General features: G+C 40.5%; 1 protein-coding gene across 6 annotated transcripts in view; it reads left to right on the forward strand.

Annotated features, from left to right (window-relative positions):
- Positions 1-20,384, forward strand: part of wizb (WIZ zinc finger b) — a 38,400-nt gene extending 18,016 nt beyond the window's left edge. For all 6 annotated transcript variants that reach the window (XM_046865871.1, XM_046865869.1, XM_046865867.1 and 3 more), the window contains 9 exons: positions 673-780; positions 11,525-12,109; positions 12,340-12,816; positions 14,285-14,776; positions 14,903-15,439; positions 15,603-15,814; positions 16,081-16,315; positions 17,567-17,732; positions 19,343-20,384. In XM_046865871.1, coding sequence (XP_046721827.1) covers positions 673-780; positions 11,525-12,109; positions 12,340-12,816; positions 14,285-14,776; positions 14,903-15,439; positions 15,603-15,814; positions 16,081-16,315; positions 17,567-17,732; positions 19,343-19,706 — 3,176 coding nt within the window. In that variant the 3' untranslated portion in view covers positions 19,707-20,384. The remainder of the gene's footprint in view (positions 1-672; positions 781-11,524; positions 12,110-12,339; positions 12,817-14,284; positions 14,777-14,902; positions 15,440-15,602; positions 15,815-16,080; positions 16,316-17,566; positions 17,733-19,342) is intronic.
- The last annotated feature ends 357 nt before the right edge of the window (positions 20,385-20,741 follow it).

Consider the following 20,741-nt stretch of genomic DNA (forward strand, 5'->3'; position numbering starts at 1 on the left):
TCAGCAACCATTTCTGAATTGGTCTGGATCTGTGTTTGGGGTCATTATGTTGAAAATAGGGTCAGTTGTTGAAAGCTTCATTGTGTGGGATGCTCCCAGAATGGGCTTAGTGCAAACCTTCCAAAAAGCTTGCCATGGAAGTAGTGTGTAATGGTTTTAAATAGACAACACTAAACAGAAACAACACAATGTCCTCCTTCACTATCCCCCTCAATTTGTGTAGTATGAGTTTGCTTGTGCATCTTAATTCATTAACAATTCTAAGAACCTTTTTAAATCTGCTTTGATAGCGGTTTATTTTTAAAGCATATCAATAAATTACTTACCTAAAATTGTTGAGTACTGAGTTTTAGATTATGAAATCTGCATGGAAGGTTTTACATTCCTACTTTTTACATTTAATGTATTTATCTAATAATTTACTGTTGTTTATAAGTAGAATTATTTAAAAATGTGTGATGTAATATGATGAAGTTTAGTTAATGTCTTTACTAAAGCCATCAGTAGTTGTGCAGCTTATTTATTTTTTAATAATCCTTTACTTATTGTAATAAAAGTAGGCTAATGTGTTGCCCTTTTGTTGGGTTGCTCATGGGTAATGCTGAATAGGTTTTATACAGCCTCTTTGATTAAACTCTGCATTATTATAAGTTTGTCTATGTTAATTTGTAGGTGGGAACAACAAGGGGGTGGGTGATGAAAGAATGCCACTGCGGGATGATTTTAGCTCCAGCCCAGAATCAAACAGCTCAGCTGCTGCAGAAGACACTAACCCAAAAGGTATGTTTACCTACTCCTACACCCATGCTTTATGTTAAGGGAATATTTAAGAAGAGGTGGATTCTGAAAAAAAGGTCTACTTATTTGATGGCTATATATATTCCATTTAAAGGAATAAATAAGGTAATTTTGAATGTTATGGCTACACATATCTTGGGAAAGCGCAACAAAAGGCTAAAAGTAATTATTACTATAAAGGAAAAGCTGGAATTAATTATGCAAATATAATTGGCAACAGGTCAGTAACATGACTAGGTATAAAAAGTGTATCCAAGAGTGGCAGAGTCTCTCCAAAAAACTTGAGCATTGTTCACCAAACTGTGAACAATTTCATCTACAAATTGTGGAACTTGTAAACTTGAGCATTGTTCACCAAACTGTGAACAATTTCATCTACAAATTGTGGAACTATTTCAGAATAATGTTGCTTAACCTAAAATTGCCAAAACTTTGAATATCTAATTATCTACAAAACATAATATCATCAAAAGATTTCAAGAATCTGGCAAAATCTCTGTCATCAAGGGACAAGGGCAGAAATCAATGTGATTTTTGGCCCCCTCAGGTGGCACTGCATTGAAAATGATTGTAAATGAACTTAGTTTTTTGTGTCATTCACAAATGCAAGCTAAAGCTCCATCATGAACGCCAGCTCCATCATGCACCCCAGCGGGGTGACGTCACAACCAGGAAGCTATCAAGTCAAGTAAAGTCAAGTTTATTTCTAAAGCGCTTTTCACAACAGATATTGTCTCAAAGCAGCTTTACAGAATTTAACAGTTAAGTATTTATCCCTGATGAGCAGCCATGGCGACTGTGGCAAGGAAAAACTCTCTTAGATGATGTGAGGAAAAAAACCTTGAGCGGAACCCATCCTCATTTTGGTGATATCAAGAGTGTGATTATAGTCCTTAAACAATTCAGAACACTGGAGAGTGAGAACTAACATGAGCACTGGATTGTAAGATTATGAATAATGTCCGTTCCTCTCATATAAAGTAATTTGAGGTTATGGAACCAGGAGCTACTAAGCAACTCATAAAATAGCTCAACATTTGCGATCATTAAAGATCCAACACCAGCTTATCCATGCCAGAGCCTTTTTAACACTCAAAGAGGTCCAATGTCCAATGTCCAAACTCCACATGAAATGGGATCCAAATGGCGCTGGTACGTCGTATATATGGTTCGGGATGTTTGCGGGGTCAGCGTCTACTTCTTATCTACTTAAAGGTCCACAATCTTCATGAAGTGGGACGTGACTGAAGCTGGCACAATCTCAGGATGCCTCAGGATGGGTAGAGCAAGAGAAGCAGTGGAGAGGAATTAGCATAGCTGCTGTTCATGATATTAACAAGCACAAGTTGATAATTTGCATGTGATCAAATGTACTGGAGCACAAGGTTATGATATGTGATGTGTGTTATGTGTAGGCTTTGCTAAAAAGATATGTTTTTATTCTGCACTTAAACTGGGAGAGTGTGTCTGAGCTCCGAACAGTGCCGGAAAGACTATTCCAAAGTTAAGGAGCTAAATGTGAGAATGATCTACCTCCTTTAGTGGACTTTGCTATTCTAGGAACTACTAAAAGTCAGGAGTTTTGAGATTTCAAGGAGCGTAACGTGTTAGAAAACAGGATAAATACACGAGAGCCAAACCATTTAGGGCTTTGTAGGTAAGTTGCAGTAGTTTGTAGTCGATTTGAAACTTAACAGGTAGCCAGTGTAGGGATGATAAGATTGGGGTTATATGGTCATATTTTCTCGACCTTGTGAGGACTCTGGCTGCTGCATGACTAACTGGAGCTTGTTCATTAATGATGCAGGACATCCACCTAGTAATGCATTACAATAGTCCAGTCTGGAGGTCATAAATGCATGGACGATCCACTCTGCATCAGATATAGACATGTTTCTTAGCTTGGATATATTTTTAAGGTGGAAGAAGGCTGTTTTTGTAATATAAGGAAGCTATAAAAAGCACATGCGGTGGAGACGACGCTAGCTTTTGCAATGAAAGGAAGCACTGCAGGGATGCAGGGAGTGTGGCCTGGAGACGGAACTATGAAGTACCAGGTGTAGAACCCAGACTCTCTGACTTGCAGAGGGACCACCTTGATGGCCTCCCTCCTTTAGAGAGTGTGTAGTTCTTCTTCCATAAGCAGGGCCTGCTCGGGTCCCACCAGAGTGGGACACACCTCGTTGAACCGGGGGGATGAGACCCACAAGTCAAGTCAAGTCAAGTCAAGAGGCTTTTATTGTCATTTTTACTATACACAGTGGTACACAGTACACAGTAAAAACGAAACAACTTTCCTCCGGAACCCTGGTGCTACATTAAACAACAACAGCATAGAGCTACAACACAAACATAAAGTGCATCGAGTGCAACCTGGTGCAAACAGTGCAAACAAAAAACAGTACAGACAGACAGTGCAGACAGACAACACACAAGACAAAAAGACAAAAAACCAAGTATAGCGCCGACTAGTAAACCTACTGTATACTTGATTATACAGTTCTGTGTAAGGAGAAATGTAAAAACTATACCCAGGAGAAAATACAAACAGAACAGAACAGAACAATGTAGTGCAAAAAAACAGCAGCAAGAAGGTGCAAAGACAGCATGTAAACATTCTACTGAATACAAAGGTGCAAAGACAGCATGTAAACATTCTACTGTAGTACAAGGTGCGAGTATAAATAATAATAAATAGATAAATGGTGGTGGAGTGGATCGAGATGAGTGATGATTGTGTTTAGTCCAGGTTGTACAGTTTGGTAACACACTTTTGAGTGAGTGTTTGTGAGTGAGTGAGTGTGTGCGAGTTCTGTTTCAGTTCTGTGTATTGAGAAGTCGATGGCTTGGGGAAAGAAACTGTTGCACAGTCTTGTTGTGGCGGCCCGAATGCTTCGGAACCGTTTTCCTGATGGTAGGAGTGTGAAAAGTGTGTGTGACGGGTGTGTGTGATCGTCCACAATGCTGTTTGCTTTGCGGATGCAGCGTGGGGTGTAAATGTCCATGATAGAGGGGAGAGAGACTCCGATGATCTTCTCAGCTGTTCTCACTATACTCTGTAGGGTCTTGCGATCCGAGACGGTGCAATTCCCTGCAGTGATGCAGCTGTTTAGGATGCTCTCAATGGTCCCTCTGTAGAACATGGTCAGGATGGAGGGAGGGAGGTGGGCTTTCCTCAGCCTTCTCAGGAAGTAGAGACGCTGCTGGGCTTTCTTGGTGATGGAGCTGGTGTTAAGTGACCAGGTGAGGTTGTCTGCCAGATGAACACCAAGGAATTTGGTGCTCTTGACGATCTCCACAGAGGATCCATCAATAATCAGTGGAGATTGGTCGCTCTGTACTCTTCTGAAGTCCACAACCATCTCTTTTGTTTTGTCCACGTTCAGAGACAGGTTGTTAGCTCCACACCAGGCAGTTAACCGTTGCACCTCCTCTCTATATGCTGACTCGTCATTCTTGCTGATTAGACCCACCACGGTCGTGTCATCGGCAAACTTGATGATATGATTTGAGCTGTGCGTTGGTACACAGTCGTGAGTCAGCAGAGTGAACAGCAGTGGACTGAGCACACAGCCCTGAGGGGCTCCAGTGCTCAGTGTGGTGGTGCTGGAGATGCTGTTCCCGATCCGGACTGACTGAGGTCTCCCAGTCAGGAAGTCCAGGATCCAGTTGCAGAGGGAGGTGTTCAGGCCCAGAAGGTTCAACTTCTCGATCAGGTGCTAAGGAATAATTGTGTTGAATGCTGAGCTGAAATCAATTAACAGCATTCGTACAGATGAGTCCTTGTTATCCAGGTGGGTGAGGGCCAGATGGAGGGTTGTGGAGATGGCATCGTCCGTGGAACGGTTTGGATGATACGCAAACTGCATGGGGTCCAGGGAGGGTGAAAGCTGTGTCTTGATGTGCCTCATGACGAGCCTCTCGAAGCACTTCATCACGATGGGAGTGAGTGCGACGGGACGATAGTCATTGAGGCAGGAGACAATCGATTTCTTCGGCACAGGAACAATGGTCGTTGTCTTGAGGCACGTGGGAACAACGTTGCTGCTCGGGGAGATGTTGAAGATGTCGGTGAAGACATCTGCTAGTTGTTCTGCACATTCTCTGAGCACTCTGCCAGGAATGTTGTCAGGTCCAGCAGACTTCCATGGGTTAACTCTGCATAAAGTTTTCCTCACTTTAGCTGCGGTTAGACAGAGTACCTGGTCAGTGGGAGGAGGGATGTCTTCCTCGCCACCATGTTGTTCTGTACCTCAAACCGGGTGTAGAAGTCGTTCAGCGCATCTGGGAGGGAGTCGTCATGGTCACAAGCAGGTGATGTGGTCTTGTAATTCGTGATCGCCTGGATGCCCTGCCACATGTGCCGAGTGTCTCCACTGTCTTGGAAGTGGTTGTGGATTTTCTTCGCGTGCGCGCTTCGCCTCTCTAAAGGCACGAGACAGTTTGGCCCTTGCTGTTTTTAAGGCCGCCTTGTCCCCTGATCTAAAGGCAGAGTCTCTTTGTTTCAGCAGCACACACACATTTGCAGTCATCCACGGTTTCTGGTTGGAGCATGTAGTGATGGTCTTGGAGATGGTCACATCATCAACGCACTTGCTGATGTAGCTGGTCACTGATGATGTGTACTCCTTCAAGTTGATGGAATCGCCGTTGGTTGCAGCCTCTCTAAACATGTCCCAGTCAGTGCACTCAAAACAGTCCTGAAGAGCAGAAGTAGCTCCTTCTGGCCAGGTTTTCACCTGTTTCAGAACCGGTTTAGAGTGTCTGATGAGCGGTCTGTATGCTGGAATTAACATAACAGAGCAGTGGTCTGAGTATCCGAGATGGGGGCGGGGCTTCACACGATACGCGCCGGGGATGTTTGTGTAAACAAGATCCAGTGTGTTCGCTTCTCTCGTTGCAAAGTCCACATGCTGATAGAGTTTAGGAAGCACAGTCCTGGGATTCACATGGTTGAAATCTCCGGCAATAATAAACAATCCGTCGGGGTGAGCATTCTGCAGGTCACTAATAGTGCCGTAGAGTTCACTTAGTGCCTCCTTAGCATTAGCACTGGGAGGAATGTACACTCCGACGATGTAAACAGTGGTGAATTCCCGTGGTAAATAAAAAGTTCTGCATCTAACAGTCACAAACTCCACTAGCGATGAGCAGTAGCATGAAACAAGCACAGAGTTCTTACACCATTCCGTGTTGATATAAACACACACGCCATCACCGCGAGCTGCGTTTCTGTCGGCTCGAAACACGGTCAGCCCGTCTAGCTGGATGGCGGCTTCTGGAACTCTGTCGCTGAGCCACGTCTCCGTGAAAACATAGACGCAACAGTCTCTAAACTCTCGCCGTGTGGTTCGCTGGAGTCGGATGTAGTCCAGTTTATTATCCAGGAGCAGACGTTGAAAGAAAATGGACGGGAGAGCCGGCCGGCTAGGGTTAGCATTTAGCCTAGCACGGACACCCGCCCGCTTGCCGCGCTTCCGCTTCCTCGAACAGTGCTTTCGACGTCTCCTCTCCCGGCCACCGGCATCAGGTAACACCGAGGGCTGGGGGCCTGGTCTTTGTGGCCGAGGTTGCAGCAAGCCGAGGTCGCGAAGGTTGTTGATAATATCATCATGCAGATTATTGGTTGCATGATGCCTGTACTGTAGCAGTGTCTGGTAGTCGTACGCATGAACACAGCTGACTCTGGTGTCCATGTATTGTGGAAGGTCGGGCTAAATATGGTCGGGCAAACCATTTTTGGATCCGGAGAGGCCGCTGCGAGCTACTGCCGCGCTGCCATCTTGGATCCATACCCCACACTGAATTGAGTAGCCCGTCTCTACAGTGAACAGGACCCACTGAGACATGTCTGGCAGGCGTTTCCAGTCTTTTAATGGCAGTGTTAACGAGACATCCTCCTTGGGGCATCGCCCTCTCCTCGGGTCCCCCCAGCAGAAACTTATGTCCTGTCATCTTATTGCAGCCCTATAATTAAAGATGACGGTCCTAAGATCCTTCAGCTCTTTGGGCTTCTGTTTCTGGGCTATACGGCACCTGCTTGTGCTGGTCTGGGGAGGCACCTGCCAAACAGCCAGGTGGGAATGGTGATGGATGTAGCAATGGAACGCCAGCGACTGCTTTTTTCGCCTCCTGGAACCTGTCAACTACAGTATTCAGGGCATCGCCGAACAGGCCAGTGGGTACTACTGGGGCATCCAGTGGGAAAGCTCTGGGAAGATCTGACAGTGTGACCCAAAGATGCCTTATTGTGGCCAACAGGGCTGACATAAACTGGCCCATGGCCCTAGCGGTCTTTTTGGTTGCCCCAAGACTAGCTCCGTATCATGACATAACTCCTGGACATTGTCAGTGCCCTTAGTAACTCCCTCGTTTAATTCCCACAGCAGGTCAGCCTAATGCCTGCCGGCATGTGAGCCTTACCCACCAAGGCCAAAGAAGTCCAGAGGGGCTTGGTGGGCAGTGCCGGGCCTTAAGGGATGATGCAGCACCCGGGGAGAGATAGCCAGCTAGCGTCTTCTCTTAACCAAACTTCATTCAATATGCTAATGCCAGCACTTCTAATATGACAGTTTATTTGAGAAGACATCACGCCTGTTTGTGCATACAAACAGCACAAACAGGAGAGAGCCGGTTAGGAAACAACTTCTACTGTCCGCAGCATTAAAGCAACCTCTCAGTGATAAGTCGGACAGGGCAATAGCCATAACTAAAGCATTGGGGATGTTTATAGCAAAAGATATGCAACCGTGCAGCGTGATTGAGTGTGAAGGATTTCGTCAGCTGATGAATGTACTCGAGCTGCGGTTTAATATTCCTTCTCGCCAACACTTTTTTTTTTTGCCAAATAAACGAAAAGCATGTCATCATCAATGTCTTCTCTCTTGCTGTATCAAAATCTCACCTAGCTTTTACTCAGATATGGTCCCAATAATGTGATTAAAGTCAAGTCAAATTCAGTTAGTGCATGATTACATTACAAAAATGTTAATACTGTATTCTAAATTGTGGATAATTAAGCTAATAAGCTATATATCAAATGCTGAAGGGAATTTCTGGAGTGTTGAAGATTAAAAGAAAAAATAACAAGAACCATACAGAACCGAAAACCGTGACCCTAAAATACGATACGAACCGTGATACGAACCAAACTGTGGGTTTTGTGAACCGTGCCACCCCTAATATATATATATATATATATATATATATATATATATATATATATATATATATATATATATATATATATATATTATACATATACACATATACATTATATATATACACATGTATATATACATACATACATACAGTACAGCAGGTACAAAAGTAGTGAACACACTTGCGTTAATTTATTTATTACTTTACACAAAAGCGTCAAGACACCTCCTGTATGGAGAAACTAGTGGCATGCATTGCTCAGGTGTGATTTTTCTGATCTTTAGTTTTTTCTATAGATTTTAAATTGAATTCAAGTCAGGTGAGGCTGTTCCATTCTAGCTGCTTTAATTTCTTTCTTTGAAACCAATTGAGAGTTTTCATGGCTCTGTGTTTGGAATCATTGTCTTGCTGAAATGTCCACCCTTGTCCATCATCTTGTAAAGAGCACCTGGTTGTGGCTGGGTTATTGTGAAATGATGTTCTTTCCACTTCCGGATTATGGCCTCAACAGTGCTCACTGGAACATTCAGAAGTTTTGAAATCCTTCTGTAACCAATCCCATCAGTATGTTTTGCAACAATAAGTTTGTGAAGCTCTTAAAGGGAGCTCTTTGCTTTTACCCATTATAAAATGTTTATTTTGTGACACCTTGGTAATGGGACACCTTAATATAGGCCATCAGTTGGGACTGAACTAGCTGATATTCAGTTTTTCTCAGTTGCTTTGGAGCGTTTCATAGATCAGTAATTAAATTCTCAAAACTACTTTATTCAACCTCCACATCATTTAATCACATGTGCACACCATAAAAACATTTCTTGTTGCTTTGATTAAATTGTGAATGCTTTTGTACATTAATTTAATCAATTGTGTACAATTGTATGCTGTTTCCTACATTATTAGTTGTTTATGTCATGTTGATCAAAATATATTATAATACTTTTACCTGAACAGTTTTAACCCCCAGACATCTCGACATCAGTTTATTGTATAAGTCATTGAATGCAAAATGGTTAAACCAGTTGCCAGAATCTGTGAAGCTTAAATTTCTGTTGAACATTTTTTGTAAATGTTTTTTGAATTGATAAATTGTGCAGATAAATCTCGAATGTCACTAATGAAGGCGAGTGAACAGCATCAGATCAACACATAAATCAACTAGTTCTCTAAACAGGTCAAAGGTGAATCTCAGAAACCTTCAAATGGTGACAATGCAAAAACAGACACTAATACAGTACAGTAAAAGTGTGAATCTTGGTCTCTTGCACCCAATATAAATCATATATGCAATCAAATAAATAAATTTGGGCTGTTGAAATTCATAGATGCCAAACAAAAGAAATTAAACTTTGTGCATTTTCTATTATTGTAATCCAAGCTGTAGTTTATATCAAGAAATACTGAAACTGTGCACCGTCATACTGACAAAATGCCTGAACTTTTTGACAATCTTGTTTGTGAACAATAACAAAAGATCTTGTTATTCTGATGGTAATGTGATGTTTATTGACATTTATTTCTTTTGAGAGATGGACTAAGGATTTTGAGAAAAGTACAGGCTTTTGCAAGAAATCCAATGTGTTGTGCTGTTTTTACACATTGTTTTGAGAATGCACTTACTGGTTTGCAAATATTAAGAATGATTTGAGAAATGGTCCAAAGCAACTGAGAAAAACTGTAATTTGCACTGACACAGGGCAGGATTGCTTTCTAATTACTGATTGATTTCAGCTGGTGTCTTGGCCTCCCATGTGTTTTTTTTTTTAACCTCCCTTTCTTCATGTGTTCAATACTGTTCTATTTTACATTATTACACATAACTTGATTTATGGACATCTATGATTTGATTTATTTGCATGTGTGAATTGTATGAGTTGTTACCAACATATGGTAAAAATATAATTTCAATAGCACCTTAAGAAATATAATTTTCTTTGCTTTGTGATTAGAGGTGTTGTCATGTTGGAAGGTGAACCTTCAGCCCAGGTCCTGAGTGCTATGGAAGGTTTTTATTGTGGATATTTCTGCACTTTGCTCTATTTAGCTTTCCCTCAACCCTGACCAAGTCTCTGCTGCAGAAAAACACTCCTACAACATGATTGTGCAATCACCATGCTTCACTTTTAGGCTGGTTTTGAGCAGGTGATGAAAGGTGATTGTGGCCAAACAGTTCAGCCCTTGGGAACCCTTAGTGGAACAGAAAGATTGTTGTAGTCTTCCCCAGATCTGTGGCTTGCAGCAATCCTGTCTCTGAGCTTTGCAGGCAGTTCCTTTGACCGCATATCTTGTTTTTTTTCTCTGGTATGCATTGTCAGCTGTGAGGCCTTCTATAGAGAGGTGTGCACCTTTCCAAATAATGTCCAATCAATAAACATTTCCACAGGTGGACTCTAGGTGGACTGAAGGTGTAGAAACATCTCAGCAACAATCAAGAGAATTTTTGTAAAAATTACAGACATTTCTACAATTCTGTTTTCACTTTATCATTATGGGGTACTGAATGAAGGAGTCTGAATACTTTCTGAATGCAGTGTGTGTGTGTATGTGTATGTGTGTGTGTGTGTGTGTGTGTGTGTGTGTATTAGGGCTGCGGCTGCGGTAATTGAGTATTTTACCAATTAGTCCATTATATAGAAAATAAGATGGGTCTAGTTAAAATGAACAAGTAATTTGTTTCTTTTTTTGAAAAATGTATCTTTCTATTGCTGAAAAAGAAATCTGTGACAACTAAACCCATTTATTGCATTTAAGTTCCACATAAAAATGCAAATACAAATATATAAATATAAAAATCTATTTCTATTTACTTTAAAAAGGGTAAACACACTTTCTGACATTAAGATGGACATAAAACACAAAAGAATCCATAGCACTAGCATTAGTCCTAACCAGAAAGTTTCCAAAGTTTGGGATCATTAACTAAAACAAAGAAAACACCATACATTAAGTAATTAAGTAATTTGAAATAAATTTTTATATTTAAAAAAAAAATTTTATTTATATATTTGTATTTGCAATTTTATGGGGCAATTAAATGCGCTAAATGGATTTAGTTTTCACAGATTGCAATTTCAGTCAGGAAGTGGCTAGCGGGTAATGCTAGCGCTGTGAATTCAAGATTCAAGCTCCATAGAATCCATAGTGGTAACGCTAAAGAATAAATAGCTCTAGCATTAGCCGCTAACCAAGAAGTGGTTGCGGCTAAAGCTAGAGCTATTGATTCTTTAGCGTTTTCATGCATGCACAAAACAAATCTTATTTCCGATACGGAGTAAGTGGGCACAGTGACACTGCATTAAAAAAACTTGTGGTTTGTCATTTTATATGTTCTGGAGGAAACTCAGATTTTAACTATGTTCCGCAGGTAAAAAGGATTACATTTGGTACATATGTACCGAACTGCAAGCCCTGTACCGAAGAATTTTGGTACAAATACGTGTACCCTAATATATATAAATATATATACTGTATATATGTTTTTTGTTTGCTTATTTGTTTATTTATTATATTTGCATGTCCTAAATAAGGAAGTTATTAAAATCTTACACAATGTCATTTTCTTCAGGCTCCAGTTTGCTAAAATGCGAGGTTTGCTGTGCTCTGTTTGAGACACGTCGCGGTCTATCCAGCCATGCCCGATCTCATCTGCGGCAACTAGGCGTGGGGGTATCTGAAAGCAGTGGAGCACCCATAGATCTCCTCTACCAGATAACGAAGGAGCGGTCCACTGACTCCCACTTACCTGCCTCACCCCGATTGCACTCACCAACACCATCACCCAAAAATGATTTCTGCATTCCGATGCCAAGCCCCAGCAGGAGCACAGAGTTTGAAGATGAACCAGAAGATATTAAGCCCTTCTCACTTCTACATAGTGTAGCAAAATCTCCTCCTTCCCCAAGCAGCCCCTCACCATCTGGCTTTCAAACATCGTCTCCATTTGGGAGATCTCCGTCCCCCTCACATTCTCTGTCTGCCTCCCCTTCCCCAGTGCTAAGGAAGGCCCCAATCTCCTCATTGCTGCCTGTGTCTTCCCCACTGCGCTCCCATGAGCACAGGACTATGTCAAGGGCCCACAATTCAGCCTTGTCCACTGCTGCATCAAGACCACTCTGGGCACCACAAGAAACAGAGGCTCCCCTGAATCTCAGTGAGAATGCATTAATGTTCCATTTTTGTATTTGTTGATGATAGTAGTTTACCCAACCCTTTGTATTTAACAAGTAAATATTATCTAATAAAGGTTAGCTAATAAAGATAATAAAGCAAGGGATCAATTATCAGAAATCAAATTAAAAAATGCTTTAAATGCTATTTCAGACTGCTTAAAATGATCATAAACTCTGTTCTTCCCTTTCTTCTTTCCCAATCTATTCATAGCAATGGACATGGATTCTAACACAGACATAATATGCAAGCTATGCGGTGCCTGGTTTGAAACACGCAAAGGCCTCTCGAGTCACGCACGAGCCCATCTGCGTCACTTTGGAGTTGAATACAGTGAATCCAAGGGGTCCCCCATTGACCTGCTCAACACACTCATCCTCACTGATGACTTTAAACGTAGAGCTACCTCTTTTCGCTCTGACAGCCCAGAGGACCTAAGGGTCCATGGACACAGCATGGCTTCTTTATCTCCCTCTACATCCACTGCTACTGCTACTTCCAAGAGGCCTTTCCCCTCCAATTCTTTCTTGTTAAAGAAGTCATCATTTAAAAGTGGTGTTGGCTCCAAAGCTACCTCCTCATCTTCTTCTTCCTCCACTCACACCATGCTTAGTCCACCCACCAAGAAGCTGAAAACTTCACAGCAGGTCTTCCGTTTGAGTGGCAGGGAGATGATGTCCATCCCACTAGGTGACTTGATATATTATATTATGTTATGCAAATATAGCTGTATGTTAAACAAGCGTGTTAAGGAACAATTCCTGTCTAATAAATAAAGTAAGACTTTTGAAGAGGTAAAATATTGAGATAGTTTCAAGTTGGCGATAAATTGAGCTTTTTGAATCTGTTGTGTAGCTTTCATAAAATTGTAAGTTATCAGAACAGACTAAATCTCTTTTGGAACCAAAAATGGGGAACTATAGTACTGTACAAAAGTTTTAGGCAGGTGTGAAGAAATACTGTAAAGTAAGAATGCTTTCAGAAATATATATTTAAATTTTTTTTTTTCTTTTTTTTTTAATCAATTTCCAAAATGTAAATAAAGAGAACAGAAGAAAAATCTAAGTTAAATAAATATTTGGTGGGAGGTGAGAGTCAGGTGTATGATTAACCACTTATGCCAAACAGGTTCTAATGATCAATTTCATATGTAGGTTAAAACAGTCATTAACTGAAACACAAACAGCAGTTGAATGCGGCTTGAAACAGCCAAACACTGGTTCTAAGGTGAGGTTATGGAACACAGTTTCATGTCACAGTTCATACACCATGGCAAGACTGAGCACACTAACAACAATGTATCATCCTTACTTTCCTTCACCATTAAGAGATGTCAAGCAGTGCCATTAGCAAATAACCACAGATACCAGTGGAACCCAGGTAGACCCATGTACTCTCTGGAGAAATCTGTCCAGAAGTGGTCTTCATGGAAGAATTGCAGCCACAAAGCCATACCTCCAATGTGGAAACAAGGCTAAGCGACTCAACCATGCATGAAAACACAGGAACTAGGGTGCCGAAAAATAGCAGGAAGGGCTTTGAATTGATGAATATTTGGCTGTAGCAAGAGGGAAGTTTTCCAAAGGACTAAAGAGCAGTTAAATAAAAAGTGTCTACAGGCAACAATAAAACGTGGTGGAGGTTCCTTGCAAGTTAAAGCTGCTTTTCCGCTAATAGAGTTGGAGATTTGGTCAGGATTGCTGGTGTCCTTAATGCTGAGAAATATAGACAGATACTTAGCCATCATGCAGTACCATCAGGGAGGTATCTGACAGTCCCCAAATTTATTCTGCAGGAAGACAAAGACCCCAAATAAATACAACCAACCTGCCAAATTCCTTCAAAAACTGTGTGCATGTGTACCTGTAGGATTGGTGCTGTTTTGCAGGCAAATGATTCTCATACCAAATATTAATTTAATTAGAATTTTTCTCCTGTTCATTTAATCTCCATTTTGTTGATTGATCATAATAAGCTATTTACAATTTGAATTTTAAAGCATTACAGCATTTTTTCTGCATAAAATGTTTGCAAATTACTGTATATCACAGACTTTTCAAAAGTGTCTTATCAAATATATCTTTTTCATTGCTGTAGAGAAACTGGTCTTGCTTTTATTAAATGTCAGCTTCTTTCTTTTTTTCTGTTGTAATTGTAGCTGAACCAATGAAAGATGTGTGTTGTGAGTTTTGTGGTGAGCTTTTTGAGAACCGCAAAGGCCTTTCAAGTCATGCTCGTTCCCACTTGCGTCAGCTGGGCATCACTGAATGGTCTGTGAATGGCTCGCCAATCGACACTCTACGAGACCTCATAACTCGACGAGGTTTGCCATGTGTCATGCCTCTGAAAACTTTAAAATCATCCTCATCCTCTTCAAGCCCAGGACCTCCTCGGACCTTACATCAGTATTCTTCCCCTCCAGGAGGTGTCCTTGGCCGTCAGACTTTCTCTTTAAATCAGCACCAGTCTGCAAAGATGGCAGTATCTGCACCTGTCACCAGCACCTCCCTAGCAGTGCAAATGGTTAAGCCCAAACCAGAACCTGAGCAGGTAGAAATTATGGTGACTGGAGGAGAGCGTGATGCTTATAGCTCTGAGTCACTGCATCCAAGCTGGATGCGCTCAGATAATACGCATTCCATCAACCAATGTGAGTAATACATTTACCTTTTTTCTAAATAATAGGAAAAATTAAGTGCCACAGTGAACATCTGAGGCATCAGCATCCATAAATTGTCTAGACATTTTTAATCTCCTTGACTTTATACTTTTCCAGTAATGACCCAGGAGAGGGAACCATCCCGTGATATCCGTTGCGAGTTCTGTGGTGAGTTTTTTGAGAATCGCAAAGGTCTGTCCAGCCATGCTCGCTCACACTTACGCCACATGGGTATCACTGAGTGGTCTGTCAATGGCTCGCCTATCGACACGCTGTGGGAGATTATGCGGAATCAGGGCAACACATCAGCATCTGTTGTGTTAGGTGTAAAAGAGGAACCAGGGCAGGAAAGAACCTCACCCTGGGATAGTCAAGGGTATCATTCATCACGATTCTCACCAAAGGCATCCGTTAACCTGCTCCACTCCAGCCCACGCCATCATAAGCATGGATTTAGGCTAACAGGACTGTCCAATACCCCTCCAGCAGGAAAGTTTCTTGGTATGAAACCGACAGGAAAAAGGTTGCTGGGAAATGAAGGACACCTTAGCCAAAGGTCAACCACAACCCAGTCAAAAACCTTTTCACCCCCACCACAGGACTTCTCTTTTAAAGGAAGGATGTCTACAGAGAAGTATGGGGTAGGCCGCATGGGTAAGAGTGTATTTGTATTGTTATATTGTCTTGTATTTTCTTCGAATTACGTTTCCACAGAATTTACATTTTTGAACAAGAATATCTGCATCTAATCAATGACTTCTAGTGTTTTTATCTGGCAAAACAAGTATTTTTTCATTCCTAATTTAAAACTTTTTAGATGCTAGCTGTGAGTTGTGTGGTTTTGCCTTCGAGAACCGGAAGGCTTTGGCCAGCCATGCTCGGGCTCATTTACGACAGTTTGGTGTGACAGAATGGTCTGTGAACGGTTCACCCATCGAGACACTGAGTGCCTGGATGCGCAGCCGGCCACAAACAGTGGCTGAGCTACATCGTAGCTACCTACTAGATGGGCACATTGTCCAAAAGAAGGTAAAAATTTTGCATGCATAATGGTAGCATGGATAAATGTGCAATGAATGTATTATCATCTTGTTTTTTGTTGCAAAGATGAACAGTTGTACATTAATGCTCTTATGCAGATTAGTTGATTCGTGAAATGTAGTTGAGCATGCTGCATAATTGTGTAAAAAAGTTCAGTTGACAATACAGGATCTTAGAGGGCAAATAAGATCAAATATAATTATGGCTTTTGCTATAGTCTTTCAACTTGTTTTACTTGCTCTACTATACCTCAGAAGCAGTCAGCAGCTGGGCAGTGGGCATCTTTAACACTGTCGCATGGCAGGACTGTTGAACGGCAGATCATGAGCAGCTCATGGAGTTCTTTATCACGGACAGAAGAGGTAAAAAATCGAAATGGCACCTCTTTTCACTCTGGCATCAGTACCCAAGAGAGGGGACATCACTCTAGCAATGCAATTCCGCATGCGCAGGTCGCGCGAAGTGAACTTAATGTCCGGGTGACACGAGGTAAGAACACCTCAATGCTATGGTCTTACAAATGCGCTCTTCTGTTGAATGGAAAATTGCATTTCACAAGTAATTTTTCGACTGTTCAATGGTATAGACTTGCAAATCTGTTTGTATAAATTGCAGCCCTAAGCCATTTCAAAACCATGTCCTGAATACATGCACCAGATTTTCCAAAATTGAAATGATAAAAAATTAAGGAGCAGTTCAATTTGAAGTGTAAAACTGAGGGGGTACTGTTATAACTGTATGCATTACTAGAAATATGAGTTACTACAGATGAACTATCAATTAACATTTTCATTCTCAATTTGGCAGCCATTGTTTCCAGCAATATACTTATATCAATATTCCCTGTCGTTAATGCAGCTCATTTTATGCAGTTCAATGCATAAAATCAAGCAAATACTAGTCAAAAGCTTCAGATACTATTCACATCAAACAACAGAATGAGGAAAAATATGATCTCAATAACTTTAACTTATGGTGTTTATTTTTTAATATTTCAGAAACTGCTGATGTCTTGGGATTTTTAGTCTTTAGAGTTTACCCAGAGTGGTGCAAAAGACATTAAAGACACTTTTGTAAAGAGCTACACATTGATAATAAGATGACATTTACAGTGAGTTTCAGGTCTCAAGTAAATCATATAACCATAGTTAAAAAAACAAAAGCAAACATGTGGTCTTCAGGTCAGTGTGCAGCTGTTCAGTGTAGGTGCCCACTTTAGCCTCAGATTCCTATTTGCATGTTTACTAGAATGGAACCCAATGTGGTCTTCAGCTGTTGTAGCAAACTAAGTATTCAGCAGATTTAGAAATTCTTTTCTGATCACCCTGTTAGCAAAAATGGTTATACGAGTCACCATAGCTTTCCTGTCAACTCTTTCCTTTCGAGTGACCATAGCTTTTCTGTCAACTATGCCAATTTTTCTCTCATTCTGCAGATTAAACACCTTGTTAATTGCTGCTCAGTAGTTCCTTTTTTTGTGACATTCTGTGTTAAGTTGTAAATTATAATGCTCCAATATCATATGTGAAAATCACAAAAGATCGGTTTCTGAAATACACATTCCAGCCCTTCTGGTAGTTCTCCATTTAATTGTCAAATTTGAAACTCGTGCAATTACATTTGTAAATTTGCATGCTCTAATTAGCTTTTCTATTTGAATAAAACTGGATTGTACTCGGATTTAAATTATGTACATGCGTACATATTTTTATGTACAAATAATTGCTTGTTTTTAACTAGGCATTGAACGACGACCCCTGAAACATCCATCACATGCTGATGGAGGGGAGAGAGAAAGCTGTCCTCCCAAACCCCCTCGCACTAGTACTGTTCCTGCCCTCGTGCCAAAGCCCCCTTCCACCCCTCTGGTCAAACTTGTTGGTAAAATCTACTCCCTGAAGTGCCGGTGAGTTGTTTGTATATTTTTTTAGGTTGCTGCCACGAGCTGGTGGGGAAATTATGTTTTAAGTTTCTTTATGTGCATGTCCATCCAAGTGAGATTTTCTTAAGGCAGTATCTCATGAAAGAATGGTTGAATGATGTAGGATTTATAGCATTATGATTGTAACCAGCAGATAAAACCGATTGGAAATTATCTGGATAGGGTCAATGCCAGGGTGGATTTTTTCCTACAATAACTCCCTTTCTTTTGTAAGTACACTCCTGTGAAAACTAAAGTACTCCCTCTGAATTCTATGGCTTTATGTATCAGGACATAATAAAAATGATCTGGTCTTTATGTGCTCATAACAATTATGTAAATACAACCCCAGATACACTACAGCATGTGTTTAGAGAAATTAAGACAAATTGGAAAAGACGTGTGAAAAACTAAGTACATTCTTACTGCTTCTATAGGAAAGTAAGAGGCTAAGTAGCAGGAAGGTGCTGCTAATCAAACGCCTTTGATTAAATGATCAGCAAGTGTTGCTACTTCTATAAACGTTGAAGTGTTAGGAGTTTGCTGGTCTGGAGCATTCAGGTATGCACTAACTCAATGTTAAGGTGGAAAGACATCCTAGATGACATTTAGAAAAGCAATTGTTGCTGCCCATCAGTCTGGTTGTATTGATTATAGGGCAATTTCAACACAATTTAAATCATTCTACAGTATTAAAGATTATTCACAGTTAGAAAACATCTAAGACAGTTGCTAATCATCCCAGCAAATTCACCCCAATGCCAGATTGTGCAAAAAAACCTAGGAGTTACATCTCAGACTCTACAGGACTGAATTAGCATGTTAAGTGTTACAGTTCATGACAGTACAATTAGAAAAAGTATAGATTATTTGGTAGGGTTGCCAGGAGAAAGCCTCTTTTCTCTCTAATGAGAATGTGGCAGCATGACATATGTTTGCAAAGTTGCATCTAAACAATCCTCAAGAACAACAATGTCCTTTGGACAGATGAGACCAAAGTGAAGATGTTTGGCCATAATGCACAGCACAACACGTGACAAATCCAAATACAGCATATCTGTCAAGCACAAAGTGGAGATGAGATGTTTTGGGTTGGTTTTGCAGCCACAAGACCTGGGTACCTTGCAGTCATTAAGTCAACCATGAACATCTCTGAATACCTAAGCATTCTAGAGTCATATGTGGAGTCATCTGCCTGACAGCTAAAGCTTGGTCAAAATTGAGTCATGCAACATGACAATGATGCAAAGCACACCAGGAAATCTACATGACTAGACATGAGAAGGACTGAAAAAGAACAGAATGAAGGTGTTAAATTGGACCATTTCAATTTCAGACTTCAACCCAATTGAAATACTCTCTTAAGAGAGCTGTAAATAAACAAATGATCGCAAACTGAATCAATGTTGTAAAGAAGACTTGGAAATGTTTTTAAAGAATACTTGCACGCTGCCTGCCAAAATTCCTTTCTTTCATGGAGAAGAATTTTTTATATTATTACTTATACAGTATTATTATTCATTCCTTTAAAATCCTTGCCCAAGTAATTATATTCATGAACCAACAAATATTGATTCAATTCATCCCCCTTTTAGGTTTTGCGATGTGGAGTTTCATGGCCCCTTGTCAGTGCAAGAGGACTGGATAAGGCACCTCCAGCAGCACATTCTGAAACTTGATTACCACAAGCCAGCTCCCAGTGCAACCAACACTCCAGCCAAATCTGACATGGCTGTTCCTGAAATACATGCCTCAGCTACTACCTCCACTTCTACTACAGCTACTACAGCTCCTACTCCCACCTCAGCCACAAGTCTTAACCCCAAATCTGTTTCTACACCATGCCCACCAGTTTCTCTTGGTACACCCACTTCAACCCCAACCTTGACAGCTCCCACACTTGCCATCCCTGAAATTCCAACCAAGGCTGAGCAGGAAGTTGACACTCCTGCCACATAATTCTTTAGTCTTTGTTTTTGCTTTCATGTTCCTTAAATATGTTTGTACCTCCTTTTGTTATTAAAAACAGGCATTTGGAAAAGCATTGCCAACTACCCATGAATTTCTTTTATCCAGTAAGTCACACAAAAGTAAAAGGAGATAGAACTGTTGCTATTTCAGTTTGGGCTTTGCTGGCCAACGTTTGTTTGACATTTGTTTGTGGAATAAGGTGTTAACAAGTTAGTGGTGCTTATAGAAGTATGTGGATGTGTAGTGTAACTAACTTGCTGACTGTGTATTTTTTTTTTTTTAAAGCTTAGTTGGATTTTAAGAGCATATGAAAATTTTTCTTTGTACTGGACATGGAAAGTCTACCTAGTATTTGCTAATGAAAGGCACAATCAAAATAGAAACACATTTTTGTGTCCATCCGAAATTGTTGTAGCACTTTCTTGTAATGCCTTTTCCCCCAAAACACGTATACACTAAGCCTTTAACCCTCTCAAAATAAGCTTGTCATGACAGACGTCTATTTGACGGTTAACACAATTGTGCCATAATAAAGTATGAGCTGTTGTTGCTTATATGCCCTTGCTCAAAATTTAATAATGCACCATACATGTTCTCATTTGTAATCTAATGTATGTCAATATTTTCTCATATTTTTCACAGTAAATATGTTGGATTTTTCTTTTACATTTTTCCTGTTTTTAGTAAATGGCAAAAAAAAGATACTTTTTAATTTTGTTTCTATAAATGTTAAAATAAGCTAATAAATACTGTACATTTGTGTTGAATATAATCGTGATTAGAAAAAACAAAACAAATGATCATCATACCATATATATATTTTTTAATGTTCTGACTACTATTTGTTGGTTGGCTTCTTAAACGCCGGAGCATTTCTTTTGGTACTACAGGATGATGGCAAGGTACCAGAACAAGCAAGAACTTAAAGATTAGACATTTTTAAAGTGCTAAAGTGTGTTAGCTTACTGCACCCATTTTCATGATCTGTGTCTCCCATTTGCTTTATTAAAGAAACTGCCCCGG

This window comes from Silurus meridionalis, chromosome 14 (assembly GCF_014805685.1).
Source record: "Silurus meridionalis isolate SWU-2019-XX chromosome 14, ASM1480568v1, whole genome shotgun sequence".
Classification (NCBI taxonomy): Eukaryota; Metazoa; Chordata; class Actinopteri; order Siluriformes; family Siluridae; genus Silurus; species Silurus meridionalis.